At 38.5% G+C, this 20,441-nt stretch overlaps 3 protein-coding genes and 5 pseudogenes across 3 annotated transcripts; all 8 read right to left on the bottom strand.

Moving 5' to 3' along the window:
* Positions 1-7: 7 nt before the first annotated feature.
* LOC134704441 (cytochrome b-like) lies at positions 8-1,874 on the bottom strand. Its single transcript, XM_063563562.1, is given in 1 exon segment — positions 8-1,874. A coding segment is annotated over 1 exon segment (1,308 nt). The 3' UTR covers positions 8-566.
* Positions 1,875-2,545: 671 nt separating this feature from the next.
* LOC134704446 (ATP synthase subunit a-like) lies at positions 2,546-11,020 on the bottom strand (annotated as a pseudogene).
* A 903-nt stretch (positions 11,021-11,923) lies between these two features.
* Positions 11,924-12,610, bottom strand: LOC134704445 (cytochrome c oxidase subunit 1-like; annotated as a pseudogene).
* Positions 12,611-13,726: 1,116 nt separating this feature from the next.
* On the bottom strand, positions 13,727-14,674 carry LOC134704440 (NADH-ubiquinone oxidoreductase chain 2-like). Its single transcript, XM_063563561.1, is given in 1 exon segment — positions 13,727-14,674. A coding segment is annotated over 1 exon segment (948 nt).
* Positions 14,675-14,822: 148 nt separating this feature from the next.
* On the bottom strand, positions 14,823-15,758 carry LOC134704444 (cytochrome c oxidase subunit 3-like). The gene is given in 1 exon segment (XM_063563563.1): positions 14,823-15,758. A coding segment is annotated over 1 exon segment (936 nt).
* Positions 15,759-15,761: 3 nt separating this feature from the next.
* Positions 15,762-17,069, bottom strand: LOC134704447 (NADH-ubiquinone oxidoreductase chain 4-like; annotated as a pseudogene).
* Positions 17,070-17,125: 56 nt separating this feature from the next.
* LOC134704443 (NADH-ubiquinone oxidoreductase chain 1-like) lies at positions 17,126-18,283 on the bottom strand (annotated as a pseudogene).
* A 336-nt stretch (positions 18,284-18,619) lies between these two features.
* LOC134704439 (cytochrome b-like) lies at positions 18,620-20,381 on the bottom strand (annotated as a pseudogene).
* Between the last annotated feature and the right edge of the window lie 60 nt (positions 20,382-20,441).

The following is a 20,441-nucleotide window of genomic DNA, read 5'->3' as shown; positions in this document are numbered from 1 at the left end:
ATCTACTTTAATTAGTAACTTAGGGAGTGCAAACGAATGGAGCACATCAGACCTTCTTACAAAAGCAGTTATTTGCACATCTGCTGGAGCCACCATCCGGTTATCAACATCCAACAAACGATACCCTCCCTTTTCTAAATGTCTCCTGCTGGTCTTCTATGTAAGAATCAATTGTATAACACGAAATTCTTTCAGCGCTTTCTCTAGAGCTTGAGTGTCTAAATTGCGACAAAATTCGTAAGATCAGTACCATTGTTTCCCAATCGCCTTAAAATTTCACCGGGGCCGTTTTACTTCTTCTATATAATATAGGTTAATTATAGAAGGAAACCACAACCCTACTAACATCAACATTGGCACAATAGTCCATCAAAATTCTAATCGTTGACGGTTCAAGAAATGGCGATAAGAAAATTTAGTAAGAAGGATTACGCATCCTATATATATAACAAAGACCAACACAGCCACTGCTACTATCATCACAAAACCATGGTACCGGAACAGGTCTTTCCCTAGTTCCCCATGGACAATATCACCAAAATATCGACTCCCGTAAAAAGACATATTTATATTTTTCTACACTTATTAGCCCACTCACGTGCGCTACTTTCGCGATTTACTAATTTTAATAACTTGAAATAAGCTAAAAACTTAAACCATTTCAGGTCTACAGGACGACTCCTACAGAATTTAGGGTATTCAAGCAGCTTGTCCCACACCCACAAAGAAAGAGGGTTTAATAACAACCTAGAGAAATAAATGACTGAAAGACACTGCCCCAAAATGATATAAGGCTCCCGCACTGGGCGAGCACCAATCCATGTTAACCTAATAAACCTACCAACCAACACTCAAAACACTACTTGATTAAACGGGTAAAAACATAAACTTCGATACTTACCTCTGTGAAGACTAGGAATTAGGTATAATACTACAATCGACAAAAACATAACATATACCCCCCCCGCTTTATGAGGAATTGAACGAAGGATTGCATAAGCAAACATAAAATACCACTCAGGCTGAACATGGATTGGCGTTTTTATAGGATTAGCAGGCCAATAGTTTAAATGATTCCCTAACAGCTCAGGATCCACACACACTAAATATATAAAAAAGAACCTAAAGCAAACATAACCAAAAAGATCTTTAATAGTATAGAAGGGGTGGAAGGGCACACACATAGTACCTCTTTCAATACCCAAAGGGTTATTACTCCCTTTCTCATGTAAAAAAAACAGGTGTAAAAAAACAACCGCCACTATCACAAACGGTAAGAGAAAGTGTAAAGTATAAAACCGCTTTAGAGTTGCATTACACACGGTCCAACCCCCTCATACATAGCGGAGCATACTCTCTCCTACTACGGGGATCACTCTAAGTATATTAGTAATAACAGTAGCCCCCCAATATGACATTTGCCCCCAAGGCAAAGTGTAACCGAGGAAAGCCTCCGCCATAGTTAACAAAAACAAATGCACCCCAAAATACCACACTGTCTTATCTAAATAAGACCCATAATACAGCCCACGAGCAATGTGCGCATAAATACAGATAAAAAACATAGAGGACCCATTTGCATGAATATTACGCAACATTCATCCTTTTTCCACATTACGCATAATATGTACTACAGAATCGAATGCCATGTCTTCATGAGCAGTATAATGAGTTGACAATAAAAGACCCCTTAGAAGTTGGATAATTAGGCACAAGCCTAGTATAGAGCCAAACCTTCACCAAGCGTTTAAGTTTACAGGACAAGGCAAATCATAGAACCTGTCATTCATAATCTTCACCAACTTATTAGTACTTCGTCACGGACCAACCCTCTTAGGCGTGTTAATATTATTCACAGTATTGTTACCAACCATCTCATAAGAAAGGCCTACACCTTGTTTATGAGTTTACAGCTCACCACCTCTTCCTCGGCCACCTCATGAATTTTTGTTATATATACAGGCACAAACCCCCCGCACACCGCATTTTTTTATGAGTACACATAAGCTTGGACCCCCCTTTTTACACCTCTGAAGACACCCAAAGTGTTAAGTGTCCAACTTTGTTTTTGCTCCATTTTTACTTTATTTTTAATTAGACTTAAAGCGACCAACAACTTACGCTTCAAAAATTTTTTTATTTTTAAGATACACGCCTCGTTTTCGAACCGAAAACCACATGAGCAACCAGAGCTGGGGTAAATGAGGAAATAAACGTCTCAAATCCCCATTATCCTACAGCTTACAATTAGCTATAGAGCCCAAGTAACTTAGAATTTAAGGGTCAAATTCACCACTTTCTCTGCCAATAATTAGGTTGAATCTCATGTGGTCCTGAAGAATGCTTACTCCCCGCAAAGGCTTTGTAGCCTTTCAAGCATACACTAAAACCAAGTTAATTAGGTGTAAGGAGACCCGTATTGACCAGTTTTTAAATAGACCATAACAGCCTAACAATAAACGAATTAACTGTAATTTTGCTTATCTTATGGATTATTTTAATAAATTATAACTATTAATACACCAATAAACTTTAACTATGAGCATTAATAACTACTGACCCCGTCTTTACTAACATCAGGAACACTGTCTTCTTCACTTACAACCACATTTCTCTGCTCGACTGGCTGACAGACATTAGCTGGGACTTCAGGCTCCACAACAGCTATTTGTTCTTCTAAAGGAACATAGCCACCCTCAGCATGGGGGCCCCCTTCCTCCTGATTATCAGGAACAACTTCAGCGACACCATTCACAACAGCATCTCCAACAGCTGAAATAGTTTCAGGTAATGGGAGCACCCTAACAGTGTCACCCCCTCCGCCCTGACATAAGTCCCCTCCTCCAACGTCTATTCTAAACACTCAGTTTTTATATGAAAAAAAACCATCTCACACACCCCTTAACAGTAAGCCTTTTTTTGCAGCAAACCCCTGCCTAAGCCACTCTCATACAGCCTCTCTAGTGCCCAACACATTCAACAATCTATCACTAAGCAACACACTCATTTACATAAAAAGAACCCTTTTTATAAGTTAATCAGCCTATTATACAATATTATTTATGTCATTACAGATCCGTCACAAAGTATTGCTTTAGCTAAAAACTCGCTCGCTTAAAAGAGACCTTAAAGCTATGCATAAGCTTTTGGGTTAACAAACCCAAAAACTTCAATTAAAATAAAGCTTCGCAGGGTCTTGTTGCTCTTCTTTTACACACAGGCCTCTTCGCTTTACCCTTATGCAGAGAAGTACTAAAATTTATTTGCCCCACTTTACTTCAAGTAAGCTTTTTATGAGGCAATCGTGTGCATTTCTTTAGAAAGATAAATTCTAAAAAACCTCAGTGAGATGAGCCTAAAACTAATTAACTCCTCTTAAATTGTTTATAAAGAAAAGCTTTAACTTTTTCTTTAGGAATCAAAGTCCTACGTACTATAATACTTCTTTATAACACCTCAGAGCAATAAACTACTTTTGAGCTTAGCTTCATCAAAGCAACTGGGCCATCCCCCCACGTACAACTAAGCTAGGAAGAATTTGTAGCTCTCAGTTATATTAACATTAGCAACTAAACACAACTTAAGAGACAGGCTATCTGGCTTGAGAATAAGAATCTTATACCCTAAGCAAATTACTGGGATTTTCAATTAACAGCTCAACATTCTAGCTTAATTTATTCACCCAGCGTACACTAATTTCATTAAAATTTTTGCCCAGAAGGCAAATATAGTAATTATTGCTATGTAACCATCCTATAACCAGCACATTTAACAGCCTAACGCCACGTTTATTTACATAAAAAGGCCCTATACAATATTGTCTATAGCACTCAGATCTGTGACAGAACATTGCTTTGCTTAAAAACCTTTTATACGAAACTAACTCACTTAAAAGGGACCTCAGGACCAGACATAAACTTCATCACTTGTAGTCTTTGTAAGTTTATAACCCACCTAACCCCCTTTTAGGCGTGTTAATATTACATACTATTGTTAACACTTACTTTTTAAGACGCTCACAACCTTGTTTACAAGCTCACGCTTCTACGTTTCACAATTTTATTTAGCTTCATTTTGTTGCTGCACACCACATTTTTGTCACCTCTATTTAACCTGCTTTCCTATTTCCTCCCCTCCAGATCAGCCCCCCCAGGCATTAGTGTGTCATTTTGATTTTATTTTATTTTTGATTTACTTTTTTGCTTAGACTTTAAGTGACCCATGAATTACGCTTTGGGAACTTTCATATGACTTGATTTCTATTTATTTTTTGATTTTAAGATACAGATAGTCTAGTTTTCAAACCCCAAAAAATCACATGAGCAACCAAAATTAGGGCAAACGAAAAAAATTAACACCTTAGATCCATTTCTCCTGCAGTTTACAATTAACCACAGGAAGCAAATAGCTTTAGAATTTAGGTTTAAGTTTGTTTTTTTCTACCACTAATTAGGTTAAGTCTCACATGACTCTGAAAAATGCTTACTCACTGTAAAGGGTTCAAAACCTTATCTACAACAGGTTGTAAAGCATAATCTAAAACAAGTTTGGACAGGTATGGGCATTCGCAACTAGATTTTCAATAAAATACACAATGTCAAGTAAAATTAAGTTTTACTTTGACTTATAAGTTATCTTAACTAAGGGCTTTTTACATGCATCAGCAACAGGGTTTCCGTGTAAAAGGACAGGAGAACAGGCCTTGCGGTCACTGTACCGGCCGGTAACAGGAAATGCGGTACACTATAAAACCTCATTCTTAAGGGTTTCCACAGTGTTTGGTTTTTTTTTGTCTGTTACTAGCACAAATCCATTACACACCGCCTTTTTAGAACCCTTGTTTTATTCTTTAGGTGGGTGATTGCTGCTTTTTGGCTGCATTAATAGACTGTTTTATTTTTTACCTAATTTGCAACCCGTTTTAACCCTATTTTTTAATAAAATAGCAATACTAATTTTAACAAGAACCAACGACACGCCCTACCGCCACTAATTGGCCTTCAGCTTCATAAAAGGCAACCCTTTTTATAAACTAATCAGTTTATTGCGTAGCATTATTTAAGCAATGACAGAGCCAGGGCAAAGCGTTGCTTTAGCGAAAAAGTCCTTTCGTACAAAATTAGCTCATTTTTAAAAGAGGATAGAAACTGAACTAGCTCACGCCGTTCTGAACTCAGCTCATGTTAGATTTTAAAGGGCGAACAGACCCACCATTAGAAGCTTCTACGCCTCTAGGATATCTAAAGCCAACATCGAGGTCGCAATCTTCCCCTCCAATACCATCTTTCGGGAGAAATTGCGCTGTTATCCCTAGAGTAGCTAGCCACACATATAAAGTTAGGAAATACGAGTTAGATTTATATAATAGTGAAAGACTTATTTTCACTGATCTCCCATCAAAATCGTATAAGAGCCAAAAACTCCAATTAAGATAAAGCTTCATAGGGTCTTGTCGTCCTTCTTTTACATAAAGGCCTCTTCACCTTAAAGTTAGTTTAAATTAAATTTTCAGACACAGCACCTTCTTCGTTAACCCTTTCATACCATCCTTCAATTGAAAGGCAAATTATCGCGCTACCTTAGGACGCTCACGTTAACGCCGCCGTTTACAACAAACATTACTCTAGTTGCACTGGGCAGGGACTACCTTTTACTTACATCAAAAGGAAATGTTTTTGTTAAACAGTCGAGAAGTTTAGTTTGCCGAATTCGTTTAAAAACTTTTATTTAGCCTTTAGTTTTTTAAGGTAAAACAAAATAGTAATACCAAATAAATAATATTTTTACTCGTTTTTATCATAGTCACTGGTCCTACAACCATAGGCTTATTTTAAAGTAAATGAATAACCCAATTAATCTTTTTTCCCCATCTGGTTTTAGTTAAAATACACTAATATCTAATAGCCAGTTTAAAGCCTATAGAAACCCAATTTTTTTTTAACATCAATTTTAGTATTTTTCAGCTTAACCCAAAAAATTTTACCCCTTAAATAGTTAAGGAAAATGCTTACACATCTTTTTAAGCCAACCAGATATCTAAAAGCGCGAATAGTATCTAGCCGCTATTCTTTAGTTTAATTAAATCTCTGCCACGATTTCTTAACTCAAAAAAATAACTCTCTTTTATTCGGGAAAATTAAATTCTTAAACTTGTCTTGAAAAACCCTTATGCAAAAGGTACTAAAATTTATTTATACTATTTTAATTCAAGTGCACTTTTCACAAAACAATTATGCACGTCTCTTTAAAAAAGATAAATTATAAAAAGCCTCAGTAAGAGGAATCTAGAACTGACAATTCTAAGTTATATATTAACTACTTTTAACTTATTTATGAAGAAGAAGATTAACTTTTTCTTTAGGAATCAAAGCCCTACTTACTACAATTTTTCTTTATAACGCTTCGAAGTTCTAAGTGCCAAAAAACTACTTTTGAACTTTGCTTCATCAAAGCAACTGGATCATCCCCCACGTGGCACTAAGCTTAGGCCTAACTAGACTATGGAGAATTTGCAGTTCTCAGTTATATTAACATTAACTACTAAGCACAACTTAAGAGAAATACTATCTGACTTAAGAATGAAAATCTTATGTTTTCCCTAAACTACTTAAGCAAGCCAAAGCAAATTACTGCGATTTTGAATTAACAGCTCAACGTTTTAGCTTAAACTATTTGGCCAGCATACACTAATTTCATTAGAACTTTTGCTTGGAAGGCAAATATAATATTATTTACTATATATGCATATTATAGCCTAGCAGCAACTTCCGTTACTGCTACCTTGTTACGACTTTTCACAGGTTTCCCCGCGAGCGACGGGCGATTAGTACTCATCTGATTGTATTCAGGGTAATTTTATTTTTAACCCTTACTTACAAGTCCTTCTTCAAAGGCAAGTTTTCTTATCTTATTTGTCTACTTAGTTGAGCTACCTTTTAGTAGCTCAATCTTTGAATTATTGCTTAAGTTACATCTGTATCCCAGATTAACCTTGTCATAAGCTGCATGTCAATCTGAATTATTTTTGAAGTTGTGCTACATGGGCATATAGCCAATTCTAGTAGCTGCACCTAACTAAAAGTAACTTACCTTACCGAACTCAGCAAGTAAAATAAGAGTTAGCTTCAGTAATAACCAAAAATTTTACCCGGACACTCACCATATTAGAGTAAACAACCATACACACGCACTAATAAGACAAGGCTCAAATGTAGGTGGGTTATCCTTTAACACCCAGGATCCCCTGTTTTCTATCTCAGACACCGCCTATTTATTTCTCTTTGACAACCAAATGTTTAGTTAAGAGGAACTTTTGTTTTAAACTATGGATAACAGGGTATCTAATCCTGGTTTCACTTCATAGATTCGTTAGAAGCTCACTAAAACTTTAGGAATATAACCACAAAAAACCGTTAACATTACACTGCACCTATAGTTTTTTTATAGTTTTATAACACAACATTGACTCTAACCAATCCGCTTAAATTTATATTCGAACTGAATCTAACCGCGGCTGCTGGCATTCATCAATTGACCCCGAATTTGTCAAAAAGCTGGGTTAAAGTTTCCTTTATTAACCAATTTTCCCCACTGATGTTGAACTTGCACTTAATTTGTTCAAGCCCGCATTTAGAATCATGAGAAGCATTTTGCCCATAAATTTAGGGCCATAATCAAACCCTCCTACAGATTTGACACAAGGTACTAAAGTATCCATCTTCCTCATTTTCAATGAGACGCTTTAATTAAGCTACTGTATCTTCTATTTTAGGTTTATTTTACTCTTCGTAAAGGCACCATGGTTTTTATGCACAAATACGACACCACTAATATTACAAACAGTAACACACCAGCTATTAGGATATATAACCTTAACCCGCTTCTTTCAGCCATGAAACTTAGAAACAAAGACCCGCTAATTTCTCTGTACTCGTAATTCATAAGACCCATAAGGACCGCTCTGGCACAACACCTTCTGACGAGAACCATAAACTCTAGATTAAAACGATACACTTCATTGGGGTAGATCCTTAAAACATACAAGAACAGGACTATTACACCCCTAACGTAAGTTAGGAACAATAAGAACCCTAACAACCTTCTAACCTCCAGTGCAACCTCCACACATGCAATTATAGACCCCCTCAATAGCACTAGCCCTAAAGAAATAGGTTGCTTGGCAATTAAGACAATCGAAAACACAGCCATCAAAATTACACATATGACTATAACTCTCATTATATAAACATAATTAAGCTTACGCCCCCCGCTACCACCAGCCCTCATACTACCAGCTGGTAGGTAAAATAATTTTTCTGAACAATTTCATTCAAACAGCTGAGTTGACCTAGTCCCTTATGGGCACCTTGAGGGCCCAATAGCTCTAGTCAACCTTGATCCAGACTTTGAGCTACCATCCTGGACCCCTTAAAGAAGGCCATTTTTCTGGGGTGGGAGGTTAGCCTCTCTATGAGCCACATTCTCAAAAAGAATCTTAATAGTTTGGCTGACGACCAAGGCTTAGACCCTAATTTTCTAAGCACTCCTCATCACAAAATTAACCCTACAAAGGGAATAAGAAATACTCTGACTCTCTCATATTTCTCAAGAACTACTACAAACCCAAACCTCTCTATTTTCCTCCCTAATACCCCTCCTAAGATAATAGCCCCAATATACAGGCTAAGAAAAGGAGTTTGTATATTTAAGTGCTCATTAATCCGCAAACTTCTGCTATTAACGTAATTAGACCCAAGTATTACTCTAAATACAATCCGTGCCCTATAAAAAGAAGTGAAGATTAAACCTGTTAGCTCTAATAAATAGCACCCATAAGTTATTCTTCTGTCTATCATTCTTAGCTCAATTATTAGGTCTTTAGAGAAAAACCCTCTTATAAACGGGGCCCCTCTCAAGGACACAATTGCAACCGTTATTGCACCCATTCTTACCGGTAATCCTTGCCACAAGCTTCTTAACCCCCGGATATCTTGGATTCTTTGGTTTCTATGAATAACACCCCCTGCGCCTAGAAACAACAAAGCTTTAAATACCGCATGGGTTACTAAATGAAAAAAAGCTACAGACGGAAGAAGGATTGAAATCGAGAATATTATTAACCTTAACTGCCTCAAAGTCGAGAGTGCGATTACCTTTTTTAGGTCAAACGCAAACACAGCCCTTGACCCCGCTAATATTAGAGTAAATAGTCTTAAGACTATAAGTATTTGAGTCACAAAGGGATTAGCTCTGATAATATAAAAAGAGCGAAGAATCAAATAAACCCCAGCTGTCACCAATGTCGAAGAATGCACCAAAGAGGAGACCGGTGTGGGTGCCGCCATGGCAGCAGGTAGCCATGCGCAAAACGGCATTTGTGCGCTTTTAGTTATACCTGCAAGAACTACCACAAACCCTAAATTAACCCATGTCTGCACTGGGTGGTATATATAAATTAACCACCCCCCTTCTCTTAAAAAAATAGAAACTCTAAAAAGTACGAAAAACATCCCCAATTCGATTAGTCAAAGCTGTCAACATAGCCGCAGATAACCTCTTATTGTTCTGGTAATAAGCCACTAATAGGAATGAGGTGAGCCCTAGCCCGTCTCAACCAATTAAAAGTATTACTAAATTAGGAACTAAGATTATAAACACTATAGACAGCACAAACAACCATACTAATCCCATAAACCGCTTGTAGTATGGCTCTCCAGCTATATACCACTTGCAGTAGGTTGCTACACTTCCTCTAATTACCAAAACCGTCCCAACAAAGACTATTCTTACGCTATCTAGTAGAACTCTGAAGCTAAATGAGAGACAATTACTCTCTCAAACAGTAACTTCCAATAAATAAGCTTTTCCAAAGGTCCTCCCTCTAAGAATAAATAAGTATCCAATCAGAATCAGTAAAAGTAACCCTAAGTTACTTTTTAATTGTATGATACTATTTTTACGAGCCATCTCTTAGTAACCTTGACATCAAATCGTCTCCGCATAGTCGCATCACCATAACCAGAAGGGCCAAGCAAATTCTGGCTTCGCAAACAGCTAAACATAGAATTAGTAAAATTAACCAAAACTGATTTATTAGAAACACATGGGTTACAAACAATAAGCCTAGTCTTATTATTTCAAGCCCTACAAATAAACACAAAAGGTGTTTGTTTATACGGAAGATTACAAAACAGCCTATACTTATTAAGAAAACTCCTAGGAATTTTATTCAAATCATAGCTTTAAAACACATAGTTTTCTACGACTTACAAGGCCGTCGCTTCAGCAAAGCTTTTAAAACTACCTACCTTCTATGATCCTCCGTATAGAGACACAATAAGACACAAAAAATATAACACTGAATACACGCGATTGCAACTTCAGCGGCTCCAAAAACACCTCCGCCCATTATTAACCCTTTAATACCCCCAACTCCTGTAAGCAGCCTTCTGCTATTTAACCAGCTAACTACTAACTCTCTCCTGCATATAGTTAGAATTACTTTACCAGCTCCCAGATTTAGTGTCAGACGTAAAACTAATGTTAAAGGGCGAAGTATGCCACTAATTAGCTCAACCACTACTATAAAAGGCACAAGGATTAACGGGCAACCTGTTGGAACGAGACTCATCAACCCCTGCTCAAATCTGCATAAAAGACTAGATAAAACTAAACAAGTTCAAATAGACAAAGCAAAGGAGAACCCGAACACAAACTGCCCTCTTACAGGGAAAAAGAATGGAAAGTTTCCAGACAGATTTAGTATCAGAATTATCATGAACAGACCCCTTATTACTAGAGGAAACCCAGATAGCTTTAGTCCCTTTCCGTTCAATCGAATCATCGAATAAGTAAAGGATAGCACCAAACTCCGAAAAGAGCTCGTACTTCTACCCTTAGTGTACACGTCTCTAAATAGCACGGTTATTGGCACTATAGAAGACAGCAACCATAACGGCATAGACAACCAAATTAAGTTATAGCTGTGAGCATCAAATCTAGAAAAAACATCTATTAACATGACTTTAAATTATTGATTACGCGATTTCTTATAAATATAAGTGATACACGTGTTATAAGGGTTAGTTCACACAAATGGCAATTGGCTATAAACATGCTTCCTTCCTGGATAAAGGTCTCGGGTACCTGCTCAGTCTATTTCACCACATAAACCCCCACTAAATACAACCCCTCGCTGGCTTACTAGAGCCTCTCATAGAAGGAACTTAAAATATATTAGAGACCCAAAAGACACAGCGGACCCATAAGAAGACACCCAATGTCAGTGAGCATAAATATCAGCGTAGTCTATATACCGTCGAGGCATTCCTCTTAGGCCTAAGAAATGCTGAGGAAAGAAGGTAGTATTTACCCCAAAAAATATTGCTATAAAATGGGCTTTCCTCCATTTCTTATTAAAGCATACTCCAACAAAATTTGGCAACCAATGGTTAAGACCACAGAACACCCCAAACACCGCCCCTATTCTTAGCACATAATGGAAATGAGCCACCACATAATATGTGTCGTGTAGAGACACATCCATAGAAGCCCTAGACAGTAAGACCCCTGTTAGCCCTCCCACGGTGAATAAAAACAGAAACCCAGTACTTCAGTAGGCGGCAGGCTTTATTTTGAATTTTCTTCCTGCTATAGTTGCCAGTCATCTGAATACTTTCACCCCTGTTGGAACAGCGATTACTATAGTTGCGGTAGAAAAATAGCCTCGAGTATCAACATTAAGACCTACGGTAAACATGTGGTGAGCCCACACCATACACCCTAACCCTCCAATTCCGATTATTGCGTATACTATCCCAATTAGACCAAAAACCGCTTCTTTTCCAGAGCAATGCATAATTACTTTTGATATCACACCAAAGGCAGGTAGAATAAGAATATACACTTCCGGATGCCCAAAAAATCAAAACAAATGTTGGAACAAAACGGGGTCCCCCCCTCCTGCGGGATCGAAAAAAGTTGTGTTAAAGTTTCGGTCAAACAAGATTATTGTGATGCCCCCTCCTAGAACCGGAATTGAAATAATTAAAAGAACTGCAGTAACTCTAATCCTTAAAACATAAAGCTCCGCTCGTTCTCCTTTCATTTCTAACACTGGCATATTTTTATTGGTCCTAGCAAAGTTAATAGCCCCCACTAGAGAGCTGAGCCCAGCTAGATGTAGTGACACAATAAGAACATCCATCCTAGGGCCCCTATGATAGGGGTACACAGATAAAGGGGGGTAAATAGTTCATCCAGCACCAACTCCTTTATCCGTTCTAAAGGACAGTATTAGTAAATATAGTGCATTAGGAGATAGTCAATAACTTAAGTTGTTTATTCGCGGGTAAATTATATCTTTACCTCCTACTAGCAGAGGAATCAACCAATTACCGAAAGCTCCAATTAAGATAGGTATCACAGCAAAAAAAATTATTATTAAGGCATGCGTTGTAACCACCACATTATAGAATCAATCTCTTTTTAAGAACACTGCTCCAGGATGCCCCAGTTGCATTCGGATCATTAACCTCAACCTTGCTCCAAACAACCCTCCTCAGACTCCGCTATACAGATAAAGGGTTCCAATATCTTTGTGATTTGTTGATCACAGCCATCGACGTCACCAGGACTCCACTTCTCCATAACCCCCTACTTCTTCCTTTTTTAGTATTTTTATCATTTTATTTATCCTTACTTAGAAGCCAATCATCTAGCCTTATTAGCCCTTAGAGCCGCACTAGATTTTAGCCTCTTAATATTTTTTTCCCTATACGCTATAGTAAGATATGCCTTTTCAAACCTTCTATTAGATCCTTGAGAACTTTCATTGGTCCCATACTTCCTTAAGAAGCACTCTCGACGTGAAAACCACAGGTACACACAATACACTTCCAACAGCAAAAGTAAGCCTCTTACAATCACCTCTCATCAAAATTCGTTTCGCATAAATGCCACTTCTAGTATTAACCTACTCATTCCAAAGACCCCTCACGATATTCGTGGTAGAGACCCCCAAACAAGATAAGAAGGAAACCCCTTGAGGACAAAATCCCTAACACTCTCTTACCGTAAAAGAACATGTAGGCAAAAGGTATTAACAGCACTACCTCTACATCAAACACGACGAACAAAACTGCTACTAGAAAGAATCGGATAGAAAAGGGCCTCCGAGCTCTTCCAATAGGCTCAAATCCACACTCATATGGACTGCACTTTTCTCGGTCTAGACCCCGCTTTTCCCTTAGTAGCATAAATAACCCCGTAAACAAAAAAGACACAATGCAGACAAACGCAACTCTTAACCCCATAACCATTCTTCTAGAAAACTTATGGAAGTGTCTTTAGCTCCCAAAGCCAATATTTTATTTTAAACTATATCTAGCTAAAAAAGGGTTGACACCACTAATAGCCCCACAACCTATCGTTCTTAAATTAAACTACTTTTTTATAAGGAAAAATGGTACAAGCCATTTATAACAAAGTTAGCAGCCCTATTATGTTAATTAACTTCCTCACTTAAGAATGAAAACCTAGGCTTAATAATTAGATGCAAACCAATCCTTTTTTTTAAAGTACCATTCTACAAAAAGGAGGTAACAACTACCTATAGTTATGTTTGAAACAAAATATTTTATTTTAAATTACCTTTTTATCATACTTTTGTGGTTTTACCCACTCTTTTTGAGCCGAAATCAAAACGCCCCTGGCCTAAAAGCAGTTTCTAAATAAATCTCACCAAGATCAATGCCCCCCCTGCTAGGTTAGCCCCGATCACTATCCTCCACATAATCTTGAATTCTGCTTTGTTTTTGTCTACTAACCTTTTTATTACTATCCTATAAAAAAAGTCAATGTAGAATTTTAGCCTGATTACTGAACCTATAATACAAGCCACGATTACAGCCCTTCCTCTCATTAGAAACACCAATACTTTCGCTAGAAAGCCAAGGAAAGGAGGCATCCCCATCAGTATCAGTAACCCTATACCCCTCGCGGCTCTACTAATCTGACCGCCCATTCTTGTTTTGTTTATTATTGAGCACCCATAAAAAAACAGCCCTACCGACAGCGAGTAAACTGCAAAATACCCTACAAAGACTACTCTTGACCATGTGAGCCCTAACAGCATTCATGATGTATGCACAAACGACGAGTACGCGCTTATTACTCGTACTGAATTCTGGTTAAGGCCCCCTACTGCCCCAATTCCAGCTATCAATACAATTACTACTCACAACCCCTTAGAGGGTATAATTATTGATAAAAAGACAAGGGGGGCGACTTTTTGCCAAGTTAATATTAACCCTCTTGCTAACCATCTGCTGTTCTTAATAATTGAAGGGACCCACGAATGTAGCGGGAAAACGCCAGATTTTAACACTGTACCCGCCCCCCTTATCACCAGCCCTCTCACTACGTGCTGCTCTATCAAGGTTACAAAACCCACTAGTATCAGAATTGACCCCGTTCTTTGTACCACAAAATATTTTACACAGGGCTCAGGACTATAGTGACCATCAGGGTTTATAATTACAAGAAATCCATACAGATTTAGCTCTAAACCGAGTCACACCCCTACTATCTCTTCTCTTCTAACCCTAAGAATTGTCCCGATCAATATTACCCCTAATCTCACTAATTTTATAGGTCTTACCACAAAGCTTACCATTTCAAGTAAAGGTTACTTATAACACTTGAAAATCATAGGTCTTCTGTCCTTAATTAGACTACTTTACTCAGACTAGTAAGCGCTTGGAATCGCTTTGGTACTTGATTTCAAATCAAAACTGTTTAACTAGTCTGTATGACTCCTATTTTTAACCTTTTAAATGGTCAGGAATCTTATATCAGGACGGAGCATGCTCTTCTTGAATGTACGCATACCACGAAGGCTTTGCGTCTGGGTACTTAAACGTATAGACGTCCCCGTCTCATATTTTGAACCACCACATGTATAACCATCCTCCAAACCACACATATACTAAACATCATAATGCTACCCATACCACATCTACGAAGTGTCAGTACCAAATGCAAGCCTCAAAACCAAAGTGCCGTTGACTGGAAAACTCCCCACGCCATAGTCGGACTAACCTCACCATTAGTCAAAGAGTCCCCACAACTACGTGCATTCCATGAAACCCAGTTAGTAAATAAAACACTCTTCCATACACCCTATCTGCAATAGTGTATGAGTTTCAGTAGTATTCTCGAAGTTGCACTAGGAAGAACACAGTCCCACATAAAATTGTTACCACTAGGCCAATAAATGGCCCAACATCATAATCCTTCAAACGCATTCTCTTATGGGCTTGAGTTACGAATAACCCCCTCCTAATTAAAAGACCTGTCTCGAACAGCCTTGTCGACGACGGGTTTGGCGTGCGGATCCCTGGAGGGGGTCATCGCATCCCTAGTTCACACGAGGGTCTTAAGGCATTATGGAAGAAAGTCCAAAAAAAAGAAAAGAAGAACATTACTTCAGACAGAATAAAAAGGGCAACTCCATCACGAAATCTCTTGATTACGAAGCGAGTATGAAACCCAATATCTCCCTCACGAATTAAGTCTCGCCATCATCTAAAAGTTCTCAATAGTATACACCCCAACCTCATTCCTATTAATAGAAATCTGGGAGTTCGATGCAGTCACAAAATTAACCCTACCGCTATTCCGTTTGCCGAGATAGCCACAAAAAAGGGCCACGGACTTGGACCTGGTACATAGTAACGAGAATAAGGATTACGATTCATTGTTTAGGGTATAAACATAAACATAAAGTTCAGCGGTATCCAATGAGCCGCCAGAACAAAAACATCACAAACTCTTCTCAAGTTTAAGGACTCCCTGTGTGACACCCCCTTCCCGTGACAACAACTTCCATATAGGTATAGTCTAAAACATGCCCTAATAAAGCTTATCAGACCCAGGATAAGCAGGAACACTCCACTTATTCACCCTCCCACGCCGAAAACGAGGATTTCCCCAAATAAGTTTAGACTAGGAGGGGCTGCTATGTTGCTTGATCTTAACAGGAAACACATTAAGACTAGACTTGGGCAGACTAACAAGCCCCCTTTATTTATTACTAGCAGACGCGAGTGCCTCATCTTATAGATAGCATTCACATACCTGAACAAACCTGATGAACACAACCCATGCCCGATCATAATAATAATGGCCCCCACTACCCCTAATACCGTGTTGCTAAGCACTCCTAATAGCACAAGCCTCATATGCGCTACAGAGGAATATGCTACCAAACATTTTAGGTCCACTTGCCGTACACACGCTAATCCTGCGTAGACACCTCCTGCCAAGTTCACCACTAGTAGCAGCACAAAAAAAACGCTTCTAAGCCTTATTTGTATAACTATTATAAATCGAAGCAGCCCGTACCCTCCTAATTTTAGTACCACCCCGGCCAATAGCATCGAACCGGCTACTGGGGCCTCTACGTGAGCCTTAGGTAGTCACAGGTGAAATGGATATATTGGTAGCTTGATAAGAAACCCTAGAATGTATAGCCATCACAATCTCATTCCCCTTTTTTTTACTAGCCTTACCACAGAACTTATCCTCCTCCTCAACCCTCTAATATAGAGTTCTCTTACCCCCCATAAGAAAAAAAGAGATCCGAACACCGTATAGATTACTATATACCCCCCTGCCTGTAAACGCTCTGGCTGATAGCCTCAGCCTACAATTAATAACAACAGAGGGGCTAGCACACTTTCAAAAAAAAAAAAAAAAAGAAAGAACCTCCTCACCCTGAATCTTATCACTAAAATTAGGCTGATTCTGATAATTATTAAATTAAATCTTGCTTTCCGGTGGATCTTAACCCTCCTTAGGTAGGAAAGAATTGCTACAAATAGAGTTAGTGTAACCATTAACCCTATTACAAAGTCTGTGGTGTACAACCCGTTCAACTCTACCCCCCCTATCGCGACTCTTGTGGCGCCCATACTTAGAATAGTTAGAACGCTTAACCCAATGACACTCATATTTAGGTTTTTTATAATAATCAATGCAATAAGTCTAATTGCCAACCTTTTAACCATAAGTAAGACAGACTTTATCTGACACATTCAGTGTAAATGAATTATACTAGTTTATATTATCTTACATACACCCTAACTAGAACTACTACACACACACTAGCCATAAGTATGACACATAGAAGAACAGTCCAACACAAACTCATTAACTTATCATAACGTAAACGAGGTAAAGAAGCACGAATAACCACAAAGAAGACCGCAAAAGCCATCATAAAGACCCCGATCAACGCTTCATTTCCCCCGAAAAATATCGCCGCCCTTATAACCCTTCTGAGAAGAATACTAGAGTACTCCGCAATAAATATAACTGCAAACCCCCCTCCGCTGTACTCCACGTTGTATCCTGACACTAATTCCGACTCTCCTTCCACAAAATCAAATGGCGCCCGATTAGTTTCAGCTAGCATACACAGCATTCAGACAACTATAACTACGCACAAAGGAAAAAAGAAAAAAAAGGACCTTTGTTGGAACACCCTAATTTCTTGAAACATAAACACACCCGAGCACAGCACCACACAAAAGAAGATAAATCCTATAGGGATCTCATAAGAAATTCTTTGCGCCATCGCACGAACTGCACCTAGCAAAGAGTATTTAGAGTTAGAAGCCCATCCGGATATTATTACCCCGTAAACCCTGACTCTAGTAATAACTATAAACAGAATCACCCCGAAAACATAAAACACTTCAGCCGACTTATACGGGTATAAAAGCCATCCAAGTAAACTGATAGTTAATATTAGTGCAGGAGCCAAAATGAAGGGCCCTACGTTAGCACGTGTAGGCACAATAAACTCTTTACATAACAACTTACCTGCGTCACTAAAAGGCTGCAAGATCCCTATATAACTCACCTTGGATGGACCCTTTCGGATTATAATGATAGCCAAAATTTTACGTTCCAACAAAGTATAGAAGCCCACAGCGAGAAGCACCCCTACAAAAGGGATAACACCAACAACCACGCCTACTCAGTCCACCAGTGCAGCCTTAGTCGACCCCAAGGGAGTAAAAGAGTCCGCTGACACTTGACAAAGGCTTAATAGGATAGAGGCTCCAAAGAAAACAGCTACTCTCCTTAGAGTCTTAAATAGACACTCGACACTAACCATAATGAGACTGGGCTTAGCTTTGTAATTCACACACAAACAAGAGTATATCTTATAAGACGAGCTTAAATCGTATGCATTAGGTCTGCCAGCTTGTGCCATGAAAGCAAGTATATATACTTATGAATTGATCCTAAATCAAACGCATTAGCTCTGCCAGCTCTCACAAAGATAAGAGCCACTACTCACGGCGCCTTAGGGGCATGAGCCCTATATCCTAATATTAGACCACCTTATCACTAAAAGCTACTTGCCCATTGTACAAGTTCATTAAATTAAAAGTTTAACGCTTCTTAAAAGCTTTAGCTTATTTTTTATTTTAGTTAAGAGCTTCCAACCATATGACAAAATATTTCTCAGGAATAAACTCAATCACAATCGGTATAAATCTATGGTTAACCCCGCAAATTTCAGAACACTGCCCGTAAATAATTCTACACTGGGAAGCTTTTATAGGAAGCCGATTAATTCGACCTGGGATGGCATCTACTTTAATTAGTAACTTAGGGAGTGCAAACGAATGGAGCACATCAGACCTTCTTACAAAAGCAGTTATTTGCACATCTGCTGGAGCCACCATCCGGTTATCAACATCCAACAAACGATACCCTCCTTTTCTAAATGTCTCCTGCTGGTCTTCTATGTAAGAATCAATTGTATAACACGAAATTCTTTCAGCGCTTTCTCTAGAGCTTGGAGTGTCTAAATTGCGACAAAATTCGTAAGATCAGTACCATTGTTTCCCAATCGCCTTAAAATTTCACCGGGGCCGTTTTACTTCTTCTATATAATATAGGTTAATTATAGAAGGAAACCACAACCCTACTAACATCAACATTGGCACAATAGTCCATCAAAATTCTAATCGTTGACGGTTCAAGAAATGGCGATAAGAAAATTTAGTAAGAAGGATTACGCATCCTATATATATAACAAAGACCAACACAGCCACTGCTACTATCATCACAAAACCATGGTACCGGAACAGGTCTTTCCTAGTTCCCCATGGACAATATCACCAAAATATCGACTCCCGTAAAAAGACATATTTATATTTTTCTACACTTATTAGCCCACTCACGTGCGCTACTTTCGCGATTTACTAATTTTAATAACTTGAAATAAGCTAAAAACTTAAACCATTTCAGGTCTACAGGACGACTCCTACAGAATTTAGGGTATTCAAGCAGCTTGTCCCACACCCACAAAGAAAGAGGGTTTAATAACAACCTAGAGAAATAAATGACTGAAAGACACTGCCCCAAAATGATATAAGGCTCCCGCACTGGGCGAGCACCAATCCATGTTAACCTAATAAACCTACCAACCAACACTCAAAACACTACTTGATTAAACGGGTAAAAACATAAACTTCGATACTTACCTCTGTGAAGACTAGGAATTAGGTATAATACTACAATCGACAAAAACATAACATATACCCCCCCCGCTTTATGAGGAATTGAACGAAGGATTGCATAAGCAAACATAAAATACCACTCAGGCTGAACATGGATTGGCGTTTTTATAGGATTAGCAGGCCAATAGTTTAAATGATTCCCTAACAGCTCAGGATCCACACACACTAAATATATAAAAAAGAACCTAAAGCAAACATAACCAAAAAGATCTTTAATAGTATAGAAGGGGTGGAAGGGCACACACATAGTACCTCTTTCAATACCCAAAGGGTTATTACTCCCTTTCTCATGTAAAAAAAACAGGTGTAAAAAAACAACCGCCACTATCACAAACGGTAAGAGAAAGTGTAAAGTATAAAACCGCTTTAGAGTTGCATTACACACGGTCCAACCCCCTCATACATAGCGGAGCATACTCTCTCCTACTACGGGGATCACTCTAAGTATATTAGTAATAACAGTAGCCCCCCAATATGACATTTGCCCCCAAGGCAAAGTGTAACCGAGGAAAGCCTCCGCCATAGTTAACAAAAACAAATGCACCCCAAAATACCACACTGTCTTATCTAAATAAGACCCATAATACAGCCCACGAGCAATGTGCGCATAAATACAGATAAAAAACATAGAGGACCCATTTGCATGAATATTACGCAACATTCATCCTTTTTCCACATTACGCATAATATGTACTACAGAATCGAATGCCATGTCTTCATGAGCAGTATAATGAGTTGACAATAAAAGACCCCTTAGAAGTTGGATAATTAGGCACAAGCCTAGTATAGAGCCAAACCTTCACCAAGCGTTTAAGTTTACAGGACAAGGCAAATCATAGG

Source organism: Mytilus trossulus, unplaced genomic scaffold (assembly GCF_036588685.1).
Source record: "Mytilus trossulus isolate FHL-02 unplaced genomic scaffold, PNRI_Mtr1.1.1.hap1 h1tg001415l__unscaffolded, whole genome shotgun sequence".
Taxonomy (NCBI): domain Eukaryota; kingdom Metazoa; phylum Mollusca; class Bivalvia; order Mytilida; family Mytilidae; genus Mytilus; species Mytilus trossulus.
This window is presented reverse-complemented; position numbering and strand designations above follow the sequence as displayed.